The 21,686-nt window shown below is 48.8% G+C and overlaps 1 protein-coding gene, 2 long non-coding RNA genes and 1 other non-coding gene across 4 annotated transcripts; 1 reads left to right on the forward strand and 3 right to left on the reverse strand.

Annotated features, from left to right (window-relative positions):
- Nucleotides 1-5,988: 5,988 nt before the first annotated feature.
- On the reverse strand, nt 5,989-7,826 carry bhlhe22 (basic helix-loop-helix family, member e22). The gene has a single exon (XM_003979531.2). It carries the CDS (start codon nt 7,555-7,557, stop codon nt 6,760-6,762), a length of 798 nt encoding a protein of 265 aa, XP_003979580.1. The 5' UTR covers nt 7,558-7,826; the 3' UTR covers nt 5,989-6,759.
- Nucleotides 7,827-11,041: 3,215 nt separating this feature from the next.
- LOC115251260 (uncharacterized) lies at nt 11,042-12,023 on the reverse strand. Its single transcript, XR_003889828.1, has 2 exons — nt 11,867-12,023; nt 11,042-11,656 (listed from the first exon to the last, which is right to left on the reverse strand). It is a non-coding gene; the product is annotated as an uncharacterized lncRNA (long non-coding RNA).
- Nucleotides 11,158-11,234, reverse strand: mir124-1 (microRNA mir-124-1). The gene has a single exon (NR_105315.1). It is a non-coding gene; the product is annotated as a microRNA mir-124-1 (primary transcript).
- Nucleotides 12,024-14,863: 2,840 nt separating the features above from the next.
- On the forward strand, nt 14,864-16,370 carry LOC115251351 (uncharacterized). The gene is made up of 2 exons (XR_003889911.1): nt 14,864-15,062; nt 15,134-16,370. It is a non-coding gene; the product is annotated as an uncharacterized lncRNA (long non-coding RNA).
- Nucleotides 16,371-21,686: the final 5,316 nt, after the last annotated feature.

Here is a 21,686-nt window from a genome sequence, read left to right on the forward strand (position 1 = left end):
CAAACTTAACATTTAAACCATCTCATCACGGCACTGATTACAGAAGCCTATTGGTCCTCATTAACACCCACTGATCCTTGGCTGGGCCCATGTTCTAACATCTTTTAATTAGCATTCTGGAAATCTAATCATTGTAATAACTCAGGATAATCTCCCCCTTTTGCTCTTATTTCCTCCCACACTTTCATTCCAGGGGGATTCTTGGTTTGGGTCTCTTACTGTGAGGCCAGTGTGTAACTCCAAAGGTGATGGTTGAAGAGTAAACTGGACCAGCACGTTGATTGACTGGACTCTGTCAGCAAAAACAAGCAAAATAAGCAAGATGAAAGAAAGCGCGTGAAGAGATGAAATTTCTTATACCTGCACATAATTTTCACTGTGATATGTGGTGAAATCCTAGGCAGAGTAGTGGCACGGACAGCCATTTTGTGTCTGGTCTGATGCATGGTTGCACAGGGTGTCACTTTGGCTTCATATCAGAGCGCGCGGCGGCGGTGAGCAGAGCTGCAGGTCTAGCTAACACCTCTGCTCTAACAGTTGAGTGGAACATCCAGGAAGGCTGTGCCGAATCGAACGCCGAGCTTGTTAAACATGTCCAATCAAAGTCACAACTGCCCCTTAAGCTAGCGGGCTAGCATCTGTGGTAGACAAATGGCACCTCTCAGCCTTGTTTGTGTACAGTGAAACGCTGCGTCCAGGTATCCAGGGCAGACATATGGGGTACAGAATGAGCTCACGCCACATATTCGCTGACAAATACATGCACCAGTAAATCCTCCCGCCCGGGTCGACCCGGTGCCGGCCCGCACGGTCTCGCACGGAAACGGACGGGCGTCCTCGCTGCATTATTCAGAGCCAGGTGTGGGAAGAAAGGGGAATAAGGTTGTGTTTATTAGACGCTCCCTCGGCGTTCTCTAAATTGCCTTGTTTGCTCGGCACAAGCTCGCAAACAGATGCTGTCCTCTCTGCTCTGGGTAATCCTCGTGGTCTCTGGGTGTTTTGTGGGAAAAGCCGCGCACACGTGCGCGCACACACGCGCGGCCTCATTAAAGCCTCACACACAAACACCGATCAGATCAAGCCACTTGAAAAACACATTTGCGTGCTAATTTCGCGCTGTGACAGCCAGGAGTACAGTTTGATTTGCGGAAAGAAGAAGACATTGTCTCAACGCATAATTGAAGAACCCGATAAAGCGAAGAACCCCCCCCCCCCCACCTTAACCATCTCAGCGACACAATTTCACTCTTATTAAGAGAATCTGCATTTAGGAGGGACCAATGCTATCAGTCGAAATTAATCTGCTTTGACTGATCCCTAATGTGACCACAGTCATCGGGTAATTATTGTCTGGATGGCTGTGCACCAGCCTCGTAACCACTGTCCTCCTCCGCGCCTGCCCCCCCCCTCCATGAGAAGGCCAGCCTTGCCGTGGCGGGCTGGTTACAGTGGCAGGCGCGTCATTTAGCGCTTGATCGGTGAATCGTGATTAGCCTGCCCTGGATTATTGTGATTAACGTGCGCCGAGTCGACGACCGTCCCGTTGTCACCAGCGATGCCGCCTGAGATCTGGAGACTCTGGGATGAGGGCCAGTAGAGGAACCTGGTAGAGCGGCGGCACAAAAGGCTGCTCCTCTAAATCACACGCGCGCTCACACACACTTCAACTTCTTTCATGTCAGTCACAGAACCGACCGCACGCGGCGAGCGCATTGCTCTTTCCCGCCGCCGCCATGTTTGGTCCGTCTGTCCGCTCACATTAGTTGACCCACTACCTCCCCTTCGGTGCACGTGCGGCGTGCCTCCACAGAGGGAAGCAGATCTAGAGGATCTAGAGGATCTAGAGGATCCTTCTTCCACCTCGCACCTCATCGACCAGCAACGTTGACTTGATGGCGGCTGATTAAAGTAATAAAGCCTAAGAGAATATGGCCTTCTCACTGTACGTCAAATTAGATCACAGTGAGGGGTGGGGGGGGGGGGGGTAGACACAAGCTGACCCCCCCTCATCCCCTTGTGTCAGATAGGAAGGTTCCTGCAAAGAGACCCGTGGACCAAAGTGGCTCCTGAGTTCAGTCTCCTCCGACGGCTGTTGTTCTCACTTTATTTACTTTTTGCGCTTCATTCCTTTGCAATTACCGGCCCAAACTGGATCGCGCCTCACCCCCGGTCCTCGTGCGCCGCGTCTGCGGGAAAACAGTCAGTTTTGATTACAACGTAAACGCCGCAGCATCAGACAGGGGAGGTGGTAGGAGGGGGGGGGGGTTACATGCTGATAAGCATTCTATCAGGATGATTTATGCAAATTATGCACATTATTCCCGCAGGAATCTCTCTTCTGAAAGTGCCAGGATAAATTGCCGGAAATTAGCCATAAAATTCACTGTGCAGGGAGTGTGAGGTGAAGGCCGCCGCGGAGCCAAGGACATCGGGCCGCCGCGGTTACGCTTGGACTGGCCTGCCTCACCCCCCCCCCATGCTTGGCATTCATGGCTGTTAAAGACCTGTGCTCAGACAGATACCCAGGTCTGGAGCAGCAAGTCGGCGCATCGGGATGATCAGCCGAGCAAGTGTTCCGCTAACGCCGTGGCTTTCATGCTCCGGTGGCGAGAAGAGGCCATCAGTTGTTGTTTTTTTTTTTTAAAGCCATCCGTTAAATTAAAATCTACTAGAAATATCTTCCAGAAAAGATGCTGTTGATTTCTGCTCAGCCAATGACCTTTAAAGCTTTAAAATGTTTTTATGCCCGTGTTTCTAATATAGTTAATCTTGTTTGAAGTGGCCCTTAATCTTTCAGATTACACTCGCATCTAATCAGAACTCTGTCCGCCGTCGAGTAATGAACGCTCCTTTGAACAACACATAAACAAGAACCTGTCAGTAATAACACACACAATTCACTCTGCATCTCTGAGGCTTTAACCTCAAAGCTCCGCTGGACGGGGTTTTCATTTGTCTTGTGAGGAAGGGAGACAAAGAAAAGTGTGTGTGTGTGTGTGTGTGTGTGTGTGTGTGTGTGTGTGTGAGATGAGCAGTGAGTGATTCACGCTGTTATTGTGTCATCCGCGTGTCTTTATTTCAATCTGGAAGCTGGAGTTAATGAATATCAGAGAGTGGGAGATGAAATCCACCTCGCTTTAGCTTTAATGAACCCTGAGAGGGTCAGGATCTGCATATTGATCGGGACAAGTGATCTCTCTCTCGCTCTCTCTCTCTCTGTCTCCCTCACACACACTCACACACACTCAAACACACACACCCGGCAAATATTGGACCTAAATTTGGAGAAAATCTCGCCTAACTGCGCAGCTCTTTAAAAAGAATACTATTTAAAACTACAACACTATCCTAGATTTCTTACAGATCAAATACTTTTCTTCATTTCTGAACTCACAGCAGACGAGAACCAAAGCAGCAGCTTTAATCCAGATTGAATTGTTATATTTAAAACCTCTTGGTCAAAGCAAAAAACCGTCCAAAAACAAGAGAAAATCGCCGCTCTAGACTGACATGTTTTCATCCGGGGGGAATAAAAGAACAGTAGATTAGGGCAACAACAGAGCCGTGGGTAAACAGGGATTAGAGGAGCAGCGCAGTAATCTGATTAATATGGAAGCAGTTTGAATATTCGAGATGCGACTCAACAATTGCCCCCAGATGAAAGCAGAACCAAACATCACTACCTCATTTAATGTCCACACAAAGACCGCTCGGCCTGCTTTTACCTCTCATGTGCGGAAAACAGGAATTGGTGGAACCAAGAGAGAAGCAGAGAAGAAATTAGCTCGTTATTTCGGACTTCCGGGCCAGTAGGTGGCGCTGGCCTCTTTGTTGTGGCACACAGGTCAATTATATCTGAACACGCAGGCGTTAGAAGGGACAGATCTAAAATACAGGACGACCCAAACCAACTCGACCCAATGACGACGACGTGCACCAACACACCTGCCAGGAGTTCGGAACTGAAGCTCATAAAACAGGAAATTCCTCCCTGTGGAACATCTCCTATTCTCTGGTTTAATCTACTCAAATGTCCCTCGCCTCGTAAAACCCCAAAAGTCCCAGACTGTGGAGTAATTCCGGTTTAGGCCTGACCTTTCTAATAAGAGATGAGAGCCTGCACGGCTCCTCTCCCGGAACTCTGAGTCCAGCCTTTTATTAGCCTGCTCCCGCACAAAGTCAACGTTGTGCACGGCTATCAGGATCCTGACAGGCGAATTGTCCCCCTGCTCTTGATTTGGGGCCTGAGCCGCCGCAGCACATATATCTTTACACTTTAGTGTGACACAGCATGGCGGGCTCCGCCGCCGGAGTTCGACCTGCTACTGATACCACGGGGACGTTTCAATCCTCCCGTGTTTATTCTGACGCTGCTGTTTATCATCCTTCGCATACATCACGCTCGGCGTTATGGATCGCCGTCCTGGTGGCTCTTGATATGGTAAATTGGACATTTTATGGTTGGTGAAAGGAGATTTTTTATTATTATTATTGGTATTATCGGCCCCCTTTATTCATGAGCCTCATGCAGACCTTTGAGGCAGGTTCAGCTGTGTTTGTCTCATGGGGGACAAGCTCCAGGCTGAGGTGGTGGACAGTCAGGACGGGGTTTTTGCCCCCCTCCTTTGCTGTGTCACTGCAGAGGGGCAGGTCAGAGACCCCATGTGCCCGTCATCAGGATGCTGGGACCGGTTCCTGCAGCTACAGTCCTTCACCTGACTGTCCTCCTGCTGAGTTGTGGCAATTTTCTGCCCTTTTTATGATTTTTGTCTCTGTTTTCCACACATATGGCTCAGTAGCCCCTGGGGACCCTCCTCTTCTGGGCTAATGTGAATATTAGTATGGGTTAAACGCTGCAGTCGTTTGTGCATTAATGCGTGTTGTATAATTAACGTTTTGGTGATGTCTCACTTGTAAAACAGCAGCGGTGAAAACAAACATTTTCCTGATCAAACTTCAGGAAAAAAGGCAGAAGCTGAAGAGAGGTTTTAATCTCTGGAGATTTGAAATAATCCAGGTGTGATGGGATTAATTGTGAGGAACTGGGATCCCCGCTTGTCATGACTGGAGACAAACAATCACAAATACGTAAAAAAAAAAAAAAAAAAAATCAAATCAAAATAAGATTAAAACTGTTATTATATTTGCGTTATTTTAACGTTGAGTGGCAGTGGATTGGATTTATTTTCGTATTTATTCCTAAATCAAAGCAATCAGCTGAATTTTAAATTATCGAAGCAGATTCTGGGTTTAAATATTTAAAAATTGAGAAAGCTGCTTCATTCAACCGGCCTTCATCCTTCAGATGTTCTGGCGAAAAATGGGTTAATTTAAAAAAATATACTAAAATTTAGAAAAGCAGGCGAAATAATAAAGCATAAATGCTGTTATGCAGTTTCAAAGCTGCTCCTCTGTCCATGGTGCTGAACCCTCCAGACCTCCCGAAATATCCGCGTCTTCATTATTTCGTTCTATCAAATAAAAACAACCCAAAAACCCCTCTTGCCCCCGACTCCTGCCCCCTGTGACCCTCCCTCAGGTGACTGGTGTGTGGTCAGATGGGGGGGTGGGGGGACAAAGGGCGAGTCGGGGGGGTCCATCTGACGGCTGCGTCGTGATTAAAGACGCCAAATTACGGCGATGAAGAGCGTCGTAATTACATCCCTTAATCACATTCTGGAGGGCTAATTGCCTTAACGACGTGTTTCATTATGTGAAGTCAGGTATTACAGTCGACAGTTCTCACACACTTGTTTTCAAATTAGCATATTATTACACACGCACTCAAGGAAATTATTCCAATAATCCCAGTTTGTTTTGTTGCCTCTGTGGGGTTTTTCTCCCGGGATGTGACCGGATTAATTAATGGTCAGAATCTATTGATTATTCCTCTTTCAATGGAGGCGATGGGAATAAAGTAGTAACAAATAAACATGTTTGAATATAATAATTTGTCGCGTGTTGATCGCATCCGGAACAATGAGTTTGTTTTAGTTCTTAAAAATATTTTAATAAAGCTTTTTAACACCGAAATACATACAAATGTCCCCCTTTACTCAAAGAATAACCGAAGTATCAACAATAATCCACATGTCGACCTGACAACGCGATTAATCCGAAGACCTTGTGTGTGTGGGAGGGTGAAAAAAGACATAAAGAAAAATAATCCCAACACAATGTGCAATATAAGCAAATTCCCAAATGGATAAATTACACATCAAAACACCTGATAAGCCTTCTTTCCTTTGTTCTATTTTAATTTATTATATCACAGTGACCAAAAAGAAAAAAACAAAACTGTAATACGGGACCGAAAATCTCGACAATAAATATGTGACTTATGCAACGACTCGTCGTCTATTTCATTTCACTTTTCCATGTTCATGACATTCCACGTACTCAATAAAAAGAAAAGGTTCATGGAAACAGGCCTCGACACCGTCTGTGAGGTGAGGGAATGGAAATGAAGATGGAAAGCAGCGGGAAAAACGAACGCTCCAGGAGTTTCAGGTTGTCAGGTCTCTCCAGAACAACAGGTCCAGGTCGTCAGACGTGACTGTCATCGATACCAGCACTTGAGATGATTATATACACAATCAAGTTTTGATTGAACAATAAAGGTGTTTTGTTGGATGTGGTAAATAGAAAAGTCTCGCTCGGCGCTGCCCTGGCCTCTGCCCCCCCCCTCCCCAACTCTCCACGGTGAAGTCTGATGTTTCTTGTCTGTGTGCTTCTATTATGAGTCTTTCTCTCCCCCAGTTAAGGCTTGTCAGTGCATTGTTTGCAGAGGCTGGATGTGTCGTTGTTGAACAGGGCGCATTTATCGGGGCAGGAAGACGCGGCCACGCCGGTGGGGAACGGGGGGTATCCGGGCGGCTGCTCGTACGCGCCGAGGCCGGGCGCCGCCAGCGCGGTGGTGGCCGGTATGGAGGCGGCGGAGATGGCCTGGCCCTGGTTGAGGTACGCCACTAGCCTCCTCATCTCCTCCAGCGCCTGCGCCTGCATCAGGATAAAGTTTTTCGCCAGCAGCAAAGTGGCGATTTTGGAGAGTTTCCGCACCGACGGGCTGTGCGCGTAAGGGATGACCGCCCGCAGCTCGTCCAGCGCGTCATTCAGGTCGTGCATCCTTCGCCTCTCTCTGGCGTTGATGTTTAGCCTCAGTATTTTCTGCTCTTTGCTTTTCTTACCTCCTTCCCCCTTCCCACCGGCCACAGTCCGGAGCACCATGTCGCACCTGCCGTCGCTGTCGTCGTCGGGACTCTGCTCGCCGCCGCTGCTCTCCGCCGCTGAGGTCCTCTGCGCGCTCTCGCCAAAATTGACGCACAGAGATCCGGTCGGCAGACCCAGTGACCCGGCTCTTGCTCCCGCCAGCCCACCGGGCTGCATCGGGTCCGCGTCGTTCTGGTCAAAGCAGTTGATCGGCGACTGGCGGCCTCTGGCTGCTAGTTCAATTCCGGCCGATGGCCTGAAAGGGTCTATCTTTTTGGTGGACACAGCGCTCAGAGTCTTATGGAAAATGTCCCCTGAGCCGCCGTTCAGGTTCATCCTTCTGTCCATGCTGAGGTGCTCTCGGGGTCGTCTCAGGCAGCTTGGGCTACTTTCTTCCTGCTCTCCTCCGTGGTGAGTTGAGTTGCGCGTCAGTGGCGAAGTTGCTGGTTGGCCCGACTTGTCATCTGAGGTGAGGAGATGAGGAGGAGGCTGGTGTATTCGGTGCTTCTCTCTCTCTCTCTCTCTCTCTCCCTCTCTCCCTCTCTCCTTCCTTCCTTCCTTCCTCCCTCTCCCTTTCTTTCTTGTGGTCCGATTCACCTTCACCGGATTTCCACGAAGATCCTCGTTACGCACCGGACACCCGAGTCTTTTTACATCATTATCCCGAGGCGGGTTATTAAAAGGCTTCGCCTATTGGAAGAGAGGCACCCTCTCCCCCCTTCACACCTTCGCCCAATCAGGTTAACGTTGTAATTAACGACATTTTCACGATGACAAACATCCCGCGTGTTCTCCATCCAAACCTTCTCCGTCTTTTTTTTAGTGGTTTCATCTGAGTGGACTTGCGCGTATTAGTAATAAATTAGAGTAATGTTTTTGCTTTTGAACTCTTTAACGCGGGGGATTTATTTTGTGTGTTTTTGACGCTGTTTTAGGATCACAATTATGGGCATCATGTTCCAACTTGCAAGTTACAATGTTGTGTTCCATAACATTTATATTTATGTTTGATACTAACAAGCGTGTAGTTTAAATTAAACGTGTGACTATAGAAGCACGAATCTCCCTATTTTAATGTTTAGGAACGAATATTTAGTTTTCTCTGTTATCGTGCGGTCTCAGACTTTTGCATGCCTATACTGCCATCTACTGGTAAATATGCAGACGTACATATAAATGGAAATTAAGGTGAGTACCGGTAATTACTTTTGAGCCCGATATATATCATTTTAATATTTTCCCCGTCCTATACAGATGATGAATAATAATGAAATTACCGGTAATTAAATTTCGGATGACAAAAATCACCACCAGCTCTTTATAAGCCCACTATATCATGATGCTCTCGACATTTCGAGGTGTCTGGGGATGCAAGCTCTGACATACACTTTCAATTATTCTGCTTTCAGCATTCAGAGTTTAAGAACACTGGCTTCAAAAATCATCTCGAAACTTTGATTTTGCGGCTCTGATCAAAGGAAGCAGCCAGTAAACATCAGAGGACCTCAGAGCAGTGTAATAATGTCTGAATATGGAGGCGGATGTTTGACCATGCAGGTCCCAATGTGAGGCAATATGAGAGCAATTAAGGTTGTTATCATCTGCTGTATAGGTTACAGGCAGCATCAGGGACTTCTCAGCAGCACAGAGTTGCTGAGTTTGATGAAAAAGAAGCTTGCAGTAGTCAAAAAAGACATTATTGACACGTGGGATTGAAAATCTCCCCTCCACTTGACTCGGTGCGTCCACTGTCTCTGCGGTAACATTTCAGCTATATGTTTTCAGTCTGTCCGCTAAAGCTGTATAAGAGGGCAGGAAACTTCAGTAAATTATGATCTCTCGGGCAGCCGACACACTCACTCTATCCTCAGATGGCAGGGGAACACCTTCATGGCCAATCAGGCCCAGCTAATGAGACAAGATGGGCCAGGACGGGGCTACGGCCATTACAGCCACAGTCTGTCAGCATTTTGCTAATGAAGGGAGCAGTGGGTGGAAAATGGAGCAAGGAAAAAGTACATGGATTCGTTTAGGTCCTGCCTCCACTTAAGACAGGGAACACGATGGAAAAGGTTCTGGAATTTAAGACCACAAGTTATGGGGGTGGGGGTGTTAGATCCATGTTCCTCAAAGGATACCACAAACCCCCCTTCCTCTGGTCTTGGCTAGTTTGTGGTTCCTCATTTCAGATGCTCATCGAAGAGCAACGTAAAGTATTTCAACAAGATTGTCATAATGGGTAACTCTTCTCAGAGGTCAGAGGGTCTCAGTGGATATCTTTTTGGTTCCAGCTCTCTCCTCCAAAGACGTGATGCTTAGATGGAGAACTTCCTGTTTATGATGTCCACAAGATCCTAAAAAGGATCTGAGTTGAGGCTTATTTCAACCAATTTCCAAAATGGACCTGCTGTCCATCTTCAAAACTGGACAGACATGGTTACAAGGGGTCGGCAGATATTTACATGGACCCTTAATGTAATTAGATTGATTAACACCTGATTAAATTGTGCAGCCTTACTTCCTGCTACACTAATACTGTTCGGTTAAATAAATCTGGCAGTGCCCCAGTCTCTCCGCTAGAGGGCGCCGTGTGCTCACTGATATGAAAGGAGGGATTTAGATCAAGCAGAAAGCATGATGAACACGCTTTGAGACAGCCTGCTGGACCTGAGTCAACGCTGAAGATTTCGGTTATCAGCGGGAGACAGACTCTCCGCCTGTGGAGACCTGATATAAAAATAATTTTACCGTGTGATGCTTCATACAGAGCCCTCTCACTGTGTCGCATCCATTACACGACAAGTACGCTGTCAAGTTGGCCGTTTCATTTAAGATTTCCAAAATAAACTTGTGACCTTTTAAGGTGTATTTTTAACGGTGGATCCGCATCGTTTTCGGATTCTTCGTCGCGCTTGGTGTTTTATTCCCTATTTTAAAAAGAGAATTAATTTAAAATTGTTTTTTTAAAAATTGTATAGCACGGTTGTATCACTGATCAGTCTTTACTTAAACAATTTAAAGAAGCACGTTTAAATGCAAGCTATTTTTTGTGACACTATAACAGAAGACGCGGTTATAGAGCGACTCCCATGCAGTACCGTTTATAACCACCAGGCGCCAGACTAGGACAGAAAACCGCGCTTTAATCCTTAAAATGCCATCAGACTCGTCTTCTCCTGGACTGCATCACCGTGAATTTAAAACATTTGTTCGGAAACATTTTCTGCCTTCTTAGCATCGGTCTTGACCCCGAATGTTGCTTCCTCTCAGCCGTGCACACGCCTCACCTGCTCATTTATATTCCATAACAGCACCTTATGAAACTTTAATATGCAGATCATGTAAATCGGTAATCATTTTCTTGTCAGCTGTGGACTTTTAAAGGGTTGGGAGAATGCCTGCCTCGTTGTGAGGATCTTAAATAAATCATATTTTTCAGTGGAGGAATTTCTCCCCCCTCATATCTTCTTTTCAGATTTTAGACCCAGTGAATTCGCCTCGATGAACCGGCTGGATGAAACCGTGTCGGCGGTTCGGTGATAGAGGAGATCAGATAACCAGAGCCCACAAATGCTTCCGCTTGCGATATTTTCAGCGTCTTGTACCCGCACGTGATTGTGCGTGTGCTCGGCTCCTTTGTGGTCACCGGCGTCGCTGCTGTAGTGAAACAAAAGGCTGATCGGTGCGCGGATTTCAGCACCACAGAAGGTGGACAGCGCTCCCGGAACACACACACACACACACACACACACACACACACACACACACACACACACACACACACACACACAGACACATACGCGTTCTTGCATTAAAGCGAGGCTCAAAAAACTCCGTGTCTATATCATCTTTATTCATCTCTGCAGATTTAAATCGACATTTCACATAAAACAGGGGCTCGAAAACCAACATGAGGGTCCAAACATGTCAGCCGAGGAAAGGAGGATCATCTCTTGGCATTCACCGCGTGCCTTAATTGTAAGACATTAAATCAAGGTCCGCTGTGAACACGGAGAGACACAACCCGCTTCTGCGTGTGTGTGTGTGTGTGAGGGGGGTGCGTGTGTGCGTGTGTGTGTGTGTTTGCGCGTATTTGTCCTTACATCGCTTCCAACACACACATCTTTTATTGCACAAAACATCAAACGTTTCTGGAGCCTCTGAAGCCTGAAACCTGATCAAGATCACGGACAAAAATAGACAAACTAATATCCCGCAGTGTTCCAAAAATACCAAATCCTTTGTAGCTTTGGTGTACTGGCCTAGCATTTGTAATTATTACCCCCCCCCCCCACCTTCCCCCCAATAAAAATGGTTTCAGGTTCTAAACGTAAATAGCGTTGCACACAAAATCTATACGTCCCATTTCGCCTTTGCGCGTGAGTTCGTTGACCGGTTTGCCCAAGGCTGAAGACATGTTCACGTCCCCTCATCAGCCATCAAACACCTAAAAAGAAAAGAAAAATAGATGGAAATGTTTGAGATGAACTTTGTGCAGATTCACAGTTGACAAAAATCCACAAAATCAGCTGATAGCGCGCCCAACATGGATTTTCCATTCGAAAATGTGGCCTCCCAACACACACACACACACACACACACACACACACACACACACACACACACACACACACACACACACACCTGCAGTCCTTACTTGCGGGTCAGATATTTAAACAGCCGCAAATGGCGGTTTTCGGTTGCGGGTGTCCTGATTCTTCCTTCTGACGCGAACCCGAGCGGAACCCGAGCAGCGCCGCGGTTGCCGCACCGACGCCGCCTCAATGGGACCGATCCGCCTGCGTCGGGTCTTTTCCTCTGACTTTGGGATTAATGGCGCTCCAGCCAAACAAATGGGGAGCTGGGGGAGGGGGGGGGTGGGGGGTGACGTCACCGGGCAAACAGATGTTCTTCTACATTACCGAGCGTCCTTCTCGTGACGACGCCGTGTCCTTGAATCCAGGAGGGAAATCGACGACTTCCCATTCGGATTAGCATCGTTTAACGTTGTAACGCGGTTCTGTGAGGGCGATGTGAGTGTGCGGTGCGTGCGTGCAAGAGGGCACAGGAAATGCCAATAATGAGCCAGTCAGATTTTTTTTTTTAAAAGAAAGAAAGAAAGGAACCTGGGATGGAGGATGAACAGTTACGCAACACTGTACTCCTCAAAAATGAGAACACGCGTATGCACAAGTAGCCCGCACACTCACTCACGCTCCTGCTCGGGCACGCGCGCAGGTTTTTTTTTTTCTTTCCCCCGCACACGCTCGGAGAGGGAGGGATGCTCTTGTCATCCCGAGTCTCTGATGGATTTGAGAGAATCTGATCCCACCAAAAAAAACCAAAAAAACAAATGATACAAAAAAAGTGACTCGTCATGAGATGAAGTTCAAGCGTCTATTAAACGGGCCTGTCACGAAACGTGGACCATTTCCAAAAGACGCCAGATCCAGTTTGGTTCAGATGGAATCGGTGGGCGTTCGCCGTCCGAGCCTCGGCTGACAGATCCCTCGGATCATCACTGAGGAGCGGATCCACCGCGGACAGCCATGTTTGAACGGCACCATCCGCTGCGTAAAGGCGGCGCAGGGGTAACAAATAGGCGCAGGCTGCGCGGAGGCTGCAGTTGTCATGCGTTACCCACTCAGTCGGATAGAGGGGAGACTGATGGAGAAACAAAGGGAAACGCCATTTTAGATGGAAACGTCCCTATCTCCTGAAAATCCAGGCGACGCTCCGACCCACGGCGGGTTCGGTTCTTACCCCGGCTCGTCCAACGGAACCGCACTGCAAAGCCTTCAAAGTCGACCCGGACGGGAACGCGACCCCTATTGTCCTCAAGCACCGTCCTCTTATCGATTACGCAACCGTCGACAGAAAACGGCCGTGCGGCTTTGCGCGTGTTTGGAAGTGTCTCGCGCTTTTATCATCTCACCTCCTAAAAAAAATGGTTTAGTCCCCGAAGCCCCCAACAACAATAGCAAGTGCATCGTGCACGGAGAAGCGCATCGCAGGAGCAGACGACTTTTATTGGCATCGGATCTGATGAAATACATATTCCAGTGAGCGTTATGGAAACGCATATGATTAACAATGGATCAAACGGCCCATCTTATCCTAAAGCCAACCCGAGCACCAGATACTCACCACAATCTGCTCCGCGCCATATGGTGCGTCCCGGTGCACTGCGCCCTCCTCGTAATTATCCGCGCCGCTTCTTTGTTTTGACTGTTATTTGACTTGGTGTTCTTAGACCGCTGGTATTCCTGGTTCCGTTCGGTGCAGCGGAGGACGAGCAAAGAGTCCGTTAGGCGACAGCTTCGTATTACCAATGAGAGCGACGCCGGAGCCTCTGCAGAGCATGGCTGCGCTTTCTCGCTTCTTCTTTTTTTTTTTTTTTTCAAAAGAGGGCAGGTCGCTCTGTGCATTACAATAAAATCCCCCCCCTCCCCTCCCCCTCTCCCTCTCTCTCTCTCCTCCTCACATGATGCACACGCTCGCTCTCCCACGTTGGCACGCAAATACAGCCTGTGCGCGCTCCCGAATCCGAGATGAATCCTATAGCGGTTTTATGCTATAATTCCTATTTAATTTGATCGTTTCCGCGCACGCAGCGGCCGCTCCATTCGTCTCGTGCGGCGCGGCGCGCGGCCATAGGCTTGTGTTACGGTTTTATATGTGCGGCAATAACTATAATCCAGTGATGCTCCACTTTAGGAGCGGGTGCAGTTGCGTCGCCGAACGCTGTTAATCACGTTTAATGCCGCTTGTCTTGAAAGCTCTTTTAGTGCGTTGCAGTTTCGTGCACCGGGCCGACCCATTTGTAACTTGGGCTGCGTTAATGCCATCGAGCCTGGCCTGGCCCGATCGGACACATGTGATATAGATAATGTCTGCATTCGGTTGGGATTTCGGTGCCGTTCTCTCGGGTTTAACCAGGGGAACGGAGATGGTTTCCTATTGATGATATAGGCATGCAGCTATTGATGGGGGGGCAATAACTGCCTCCTGCACTTCCCGCTGTCATTGACGCCCCAACAAAGATCCAGTGGTGTCATTTGTGTCACCTCAAACCTTAAAAGCAACTTAAGGCACAGGGCAGAGGAGCCTGTAACACCTGCAGGCTCCGTTAGGCAGATTTGCAGCCTGTTTCTTTGAGTTCTCTCCCTCTGTCATCAAATCCCTTCACTCGCTCTCACACTCCCACTTTTGGTTCTGTTTGGCCTTTGACGAGTGCGGGAGCCGCGCGTGCAGTGATGCAAGACTGATGCGTGATGCAACATGAGGACCACTAATGGCCTTTTATCAACATTTTTTTTTTCTAGTTTGTTTCCCTGAAAGCCTGCACGAGCTTGCATCAGGCGACTTTTAGAGGGAAGTTTGGAAGTTGACGGGAAAAAAGGGGGGAGGGGGTGACTCCATTGTCCCCTCTGAAACAATGAGAGCTGCGGGGCGACATGCAGCGGTGCGCAAATGAATGGCAGGGCCCTGGGATGTGTGTGTGGGTCAGTGGACCGGGGTCTCCGTCCAAAAGCCCCTTTCCCAGCGCCTCACAATGAACCTGCGCAGGGTCCGGACTCCTAGGGGTCATAGGCCAACTCCCTTTGTCCTGGACTTCAAAACACATAAACATTTATAAATCAGGAGCCAGTCACTGGGCCCCCCTGTTTGGGGAGGAAGACAAAAAGGGGGGGTAATACCGGGGCAAGGTAGTGGAGAGAAAGAGGGGGGGGGACCCGAAATAATAAGTGGCTGCAGAGGCAAATTCCTTCATTTGGAAAGAGGTGGAAGTTTGAAAAAGTTCCGGCTTTGTGTGGGATCCCGGAGTTATGGAACGGAAACAGCAGAGCAAAGTAAGACGAGTTCTTCATAAACTCTTCGCTGGTTGCGCGTTTGACGCCCAGATTTGGGATTTCTGTTGCAGAGAGGCACGTTATTCTCCACCCCTGCGGGGATAAAAGTGGCAGCGCTGCGCGAAAGGGAACTGGTGGAGACGCAAGTGTCTGCGAGCCATTAGTCGATATTTTAGGTGAACACGCGCGGCTGCAGGACCGCAGCGCCCTTCATCATCCCTCCTCACGCAGTCCGTTTGAACCGCAGAGGCGACCTCCAAACGCTTGGCTTTTACGCGTGTTTTTGGTCGGAAGCCCTGTTGTTTATGGCGAAGAAACCCCCAAATTAGGCCCTCTGACAGGCGCTCTGTTAAATAGAATTTCAGATACCAAACAATTTATTTAGACTCGGATTTAAAAAAAAAAAAAAATTAAAAAAAACAACTGACAAAAATAATCTTCCAGTTACATTTGACGCGCGCGGGGCGTCATTAAAGCCGCTTTAGTGGCGGTGAAACGAATTGAAAATCAAATGGAAACGAAAATGGCGTGAGAACGTGCGTCCCGGCTGATGCAGCGTCTGCAAAAGCTCGGCGTTGCGTCAGTTCCAGCCAGGAGACGCTTTAATACCCGCAGATCTTCCATCAGCCCCCCTTGTATTTTGCATCATGCGCCAGGCCTCCCCCCGCAGCCCGAGCGACGCTGCTCTTTGTACAGTAATATTCTCCCTAAAATGTGCACCCATGCTGGAGCCGCTGTGAGGAACCCAACTGTCCGCATCAGGGGTGGATTAAAAACACATCCGCCCGAAGAGAACCCGCGTTTCACTTATTTCCGATCTAGAGATATTTTATAAATGAGCTTGATTCTAATTTGATTTTGCGGACCTCTTTAAATCTAATCTCGTGTTTTTGCCTCCATTTGTGTCTGTGATGTAAGGAGCCAGCGTGTTGTTATTTTTTTCTGCATTAGTCTAATTATTTTAAATCATTCCAATGTATTTTCCTGCACTTATTGATTTGTCCTGAACTCATTTACTGAAACGCAATCAGCTGGAGCCTGAATATTCATGTCGAGATGGAGGAAAAGCTCCTTTGTTTTGGCTTCCTGCTTGAGATCAGCAGATATTTTGCTGCCCCACTGGATTGCAAACTGGTGGGGCACAATCTTTTATTTCAAACGCGTAATGTCGAACCTGTTTGTTTAAAAAAATAAAAATAATAATGATCTTGTAACGTGCAGGTCGTATTTTCAGGTATTTCCATGTTCCAGCTTGCAGAATATTTCTGTTGCTGTTTATCCTGAATCAATTAAATTCACTTCAAATGAAACAATTGTCCTGTTTTTGTTAAGCAGGCAAATTAACGTTTGGGTAAACCATTTTCAAACAAGCAGCAATTAAAAACATAAATACAAAAACCAATTTGACTTCATACAGATGCTGTATGTCAAACAAGAGTTGAGGGGAAGCACAAAGATCAGCGTAGAACACCTCGCTGTGTCGCACACAAGTATTTTATAAACCTTTTTAATGAAATATACCCATTGTGTGATCAAAGTGTGTGCTGCATGTTAAAGAAACGTGCCAAATAAGGGCATTACCCAGCAGCCCCCGCCTCATCCATGGACACAACCTCGCTGAATTCCAGATCCTGGCTTTTATCTTTCTCTTTTATGATAGATTTCTTTCTCCCGCGCCGTAGTTTAGCCGGAGCAGGTCGGAGGCTCCCCGAGCCCTCATCAAACACCAAACAGCGGTTTGTTATTTCATGGTTGCGTGCAAGCAGAACCAGGTCATCTGCGCCGGGTTACAGGCCTGCTGGCTGTGTTCGCAGTGTCCTCCAAAGCGTGCGCCCTCCCTCACATGCACGCCCGGCTCTCTGCTTTGCCTTGGCTGTTGTGGAATTTACACATTTGACTCAACGCTATTTGCACATATTTTTTTTTACAATAAGCAATTGGACGTTGTGTTCTTCAAGCTAGTGTTTGAGATCATATAAAAGCACGTTTTCACACTCATTGATATAAATAGCCTCAATTGACTTTCAGGCTGTTAAAAACTTGCATAGGTCCGCTTTAGAACGCAGGAATCACTTCCTCTTGCGCTGTTTGGCGTGTGTGAGTGAAAACGTGCTCAGGACCTTCCCCCTCTGACATTAGCGGGGGGTCAAATGTGCATGTAGGGCACCTGGCTCTCCACCTCCCTCCTCTCTGTGATGTTAAATGTCAACGAGCAGCATCCAGAAGAAGCGAGGTGAGCCTCCGTTCTGATGCTCGCGCCGGGCCATTTGTCACGTCCGCCTCCCCAAAGCCGCGTTCGTCTCGTTCCAGTCGCGGGAAAAGGTTGACTTTTGCCGTTCAAACACCCAAAGTTTCGCTTCTGACCTTCTGAGACACGATAAGATGAGCAGAGATTGCCCCCACAGCTCTGCGTCTCGTACGGACACTCTTTGTGGCGGCATCGCTTACAACGGGTCAACAAATGGATCCATCCCTTCTGGACACAGGTCCTGATACCCCTGACAATCACTTTTCCTCCTTCCTACGGCTCGCTGCAGGCGTTGCCCCCCCCTCCCCCCAATAGATGCAGGAGTTACACTATCACGCCGCCGATTCTGCACGGCTCCACTCAACAACCGCGCTCGCACGTCCAGTCGTCACCACATCGGTTTAAGCGCGAAGATGTCCGCCATGACGCCTCGCCATCGGTCGGAGCCTTGAGGTTATGCGCGCCCCCCCTCCCCCACTGCTCTGAAAATAAAAAAGCCTGCAGAGGCCCAATCATCGGATCCGCTCCAGACTCTGTAAGTGCATTTCTCCCATCTCCCCGAGGTTTGTGAAATGAGGGTCAATGGGTCTGTTATTGTTTTTCTCTGCCTCTTTATCCCTCCGTAGCTCCGCGATGTCAACGGGGAAGTGACGGCGCGAGCTAGCTCCCGAGGGGGGGAGGAGGGGGAGAGCGGCTATTGTAATTCCTGCGCGTGCCTCAGCAGCCACGCGATTGTTCCAGTGGGCATAAACTGTACCGTGTGAAGGATGGAGAAGAGGTGAATATCAGTCATCCGACCTCAACGGGTCAGAGAGGAACGGCAGCGCTTGACAAAATATCGATCGCGCGTTTCCCACCGAGCGGGACCGGGAGGTTGTTTATGAAATTATCTCACACCAACACAACCAAAACGACACGTTCCTTCTCTAAAGAAGGCTTGTGTTTACCAAATCAGGGTGTGTGTGTGTGTGTGTGTGTAGCCTTTAACCTGGTGCTCCGCTGAGAAGAGCAACAATCCTCCGGAGGCTCCAAACAAAGACATTTTTCAGCAGATATTTGCCAGAGCCTAAACAGCTTTGTTTTCAATCGGGTTCCAGCCTGCTGCCATCTATTAAATGAACGCCGGGATCGGTTATGAGTTGGAATTTTATGTCCCTGCCTGGAATGTGATCATTGCGCCAAAGCGCGGCCATAAATTTCTTTTGATATAATTGTATTAATGCAGCGAGTAATGGATGAGCATATGTTTCACACTGATTACTATCCCCGCTCCGTCGGCGAGTCCTGCTTGTCTTTCCCGTTGCCTGACTATCGGAATGAGAATATGTGCCTTGAGTTAATGCTGATTGCAGCAGCTGCCAACACATGAATCTCCATGGCAACAATAATGGTTGCCCGGCAACCATGCTCTTTTAGGGACACTGAAAGAAGCCCAAAGGCTTACTAAAAATATACGTGGGTATCGTACATGCGCGCAGGTTTGCGCCTGGAGCGACGAACGGCGACACGCTCGGAGACGCCGCGCGTGCGGCCGCAGCCTGTCGTTACCAGGACGTCAGAAAATGCTAATACCTTTTAATCACATCTGCATGCAGAGGCACAACCCCCGAACGCCTCCGTGGAGCTGAGGACCGTCTTCGCTCCGAGGAGATGGACACGTTTCTTCTTTTCTCTCCCATCCGATCTGTCAGCCATCTTGGCTCCCGCTCGGAACGCAGGTGGCGCGCGCTCGCGCACCCACACGCAGCGGAACAAAGCATTCCATCAGTGCGAGTGACATCACTGCAGTCAGCTCAGCTGTTTCTGCCTGCGCTATAAATAGTGCAGCAGAAAGAGCGGATTGCCTATGCAGAAAATATTTAACTCCTGACCCTGAGCACAGAGGAGGAAAAATCGGCTTCTTGCACGGCTGAATTTCCGGCGCCTCAGTCCTGAAGTGTTTGTTCACGCTCTCCGTGAAGCAGCGCGTCAAAAAGCCGGGCAGAGTATTTAAAGATGGAGGAAATGTTTCATGGTGCAGCTGAACGGAAACATTCTAAAGAGGTCTCCAGATTGAATACGCAACTCAATTAACGTGGGGAACCGTGTTTTCCTGCTAGCTCTCGTCGCGAAGCATGAAATTACACAAAGCGCTGACATTTGGCTACGTGGCGGCGGCGTATAAACAGGACCTCTGCGCGGGCTGATGGCGCAGCATCGACCCGCCCGTTCCCCGACGCCCGTGTTCAACGTGGCGTCTGTAGGAGTAGCGTGGTTGTCTCTAGGAGGGAACGCAGAGATGGCAGCACAGCTTCTGACTGCCAGCCACGAATCACACTCATCGATAATGCAATGCGTCTGCCAGCCTCCTGCCGCGGCTTAGGCACGAGCAGCGAGTAGCTACCGAAGCCGTCCTTCACCCCAGCTCTGCAGAGCCAGCCAAGCAACGGGCTGCGGTCTCTCTGGCCGGTGGCCAGGACGTGTGCAGGGGGCCATGCCATGGCGCTGGCCCTCACGGGTTGGCAGCATTGAGAAGCGCGAAGGCATTCAGCGGCGTGAATGTCCCTTTGTCTGCGAGCCGTGTGCCAGGCTAGCTCTAATGAGGCAACTCTTTGTGGCAGGCCTCTCAACATCAAGTGGACTGGTGGACTCATTAACCTGACTGCTGCAAATAAAGCAGGCAGGCACAAGAGACGCTTATGATAGCGCACTTAAGGCCCCGCTGAGCCCCCCCCCCCCCCCCCCCCCAAACCACCACTGCCACCCCAACTCCCTTCCTCCCTCCACCTCCTCTCAATCCTCTTTTCCCTGAGGTCTCCCAGGCTTCCCTGGGCTCCTCCGATAGGGAGAAATCAGCCTCTGGCCTAGTTCAGGCGTCCCAAATAACGGCGGTGATTTCCTCTTTCGTTCTTCCCTCGGCTTCGCTACAAGCTCATCTGGGTCCGGGCTGCAGGATCGACCACGAGTGAGCTGCGGGGGGCGTCGACCTTTCCGGACCGTCGTTCATTCTGCAGCATGAACGTTCCGCTTCTATTCGGATGCAGGCGCCACCAGCTGTGAGACAGCTTGAACGCAGACCGTTCATTTAATTTTCTTTACTCTCATCACACTGTTGTAATTTTTGTCCGAAAACAGCGACCTTTAATGCGCCGTTCTCCCGCGTTCTGCATTAATTATACCGCCCGCCTCGTTTTAATTTCACGCACAACGAGCCAGAAGTTTTTACGCACCGTCTTGAATTTTTTAAAACGCATCAACTTGAGCTGATCAGCTTGACTTATTCAGGTCAGAGGAGCCGTTTCCAGCTCTTCTCGTCGCTAACAAAAGGGGCTTGCGTGCGTAGCCGCCGGAGTAGGTTGGGTCATGTTTTGGCGTTTCACGTAGCCGCCTGAAACTGTGTCAGTGGGGAGCACGTTTGCAGTCTGCTAAGAACAGTGTTGTGTTGGGTATGTTTCCCTTTCTTCATCTCTGGTTTCCCTGCAGGCTATTAATGTTCATTGTTATGTGTGATGTGTGTGGACCTCACAGATATTGATTTGATGTTAGCGTCATGTACCAGGTGATATATAGCTTCTGAACTTGCTCCAGCATCTGACCGTGCTGCTTGTATGTAGATGAGATCCTTTAGATATTCCCCAACGACGCCTCTATCCATCCCTTTTGCACGGCCTTGTCCTCCCCGGCAAAGCCGGCGATGCTAATCTGGAGAACCAGGGCGCTCTCGGTGAGCTCAGAAGGTACGACGAGGCTAACGCCATGCTAAGTGCTAACTGCACGAGCGCCTCATTTTCTGAAAAGGAATATTCATAGCAACATCAAAGAGGTTAGCACTCTTGATGCAGACAAATTGCAGATGAGCATTCGTTAACTAAGTAGGCCACCGATGTTTATTTAAATAAGCGCTATGGCTGCATTATTGATTTCGCCACCACGAAAATGATCTGATACGATGCACGTGGATTATGAGCAGCGGCAGCTCTCTGCAGGCGCAGCCCGACAGCCGGAATGAGGATTGAGGGGATTTATGCACCCAGGCCCAAAGACTGGTGCAGGAAATTCATGGAGGGACGTTCGGGAATCTGGAGTCGCGACGTTTTCCTGTGTAGCGCCGCCGATTGGGGCAGTTTACTGCAGACATAAAATATCTCTTCAGTGTGGAATTTATCATAGCATATCACGCTAGCTGTCTCGATTTGGTTGGAATCTGACAGTCGACGGCAGCGTTTGCAGTCAAAAACACTGATTTATTTTACCGGTTTGGTTGGGAAGTATTGTGACGGGTGTCGTGGGATGTGTCCTAATCAAATTAATTGATTAGATTCAAATGAATTGAAGCGCTGCAGCAGCACCAAACCCTTCTGTGCTTTATTGCCTTAAGAACCGCTGTGGATGCATTT

Source organism: Takifugu rubripes, chromosome 10 (assembly GCF_901000725.2).
Source record: "Takifugu rubripes chromosome 10, fTakRub1.2, whole genome shotgun sequence".
Taxonomy (NCBI): Eukaryota; Metazoa; Chordata; class Actinopteri; order Tetraodontiformes; family Tetraodontidae; genus Takifugu; species Takifugu rubripes.

What these genes read in the sequence shown, in the direction of transcription:
- bhlhe22 (XM_003979531.2), bottom strand. Translation starts at nt 7,557, where the DNA reads ATGGACAGAAGGATGAACCTGAACGGCGGCTCAGGGGACATTTTCCAT.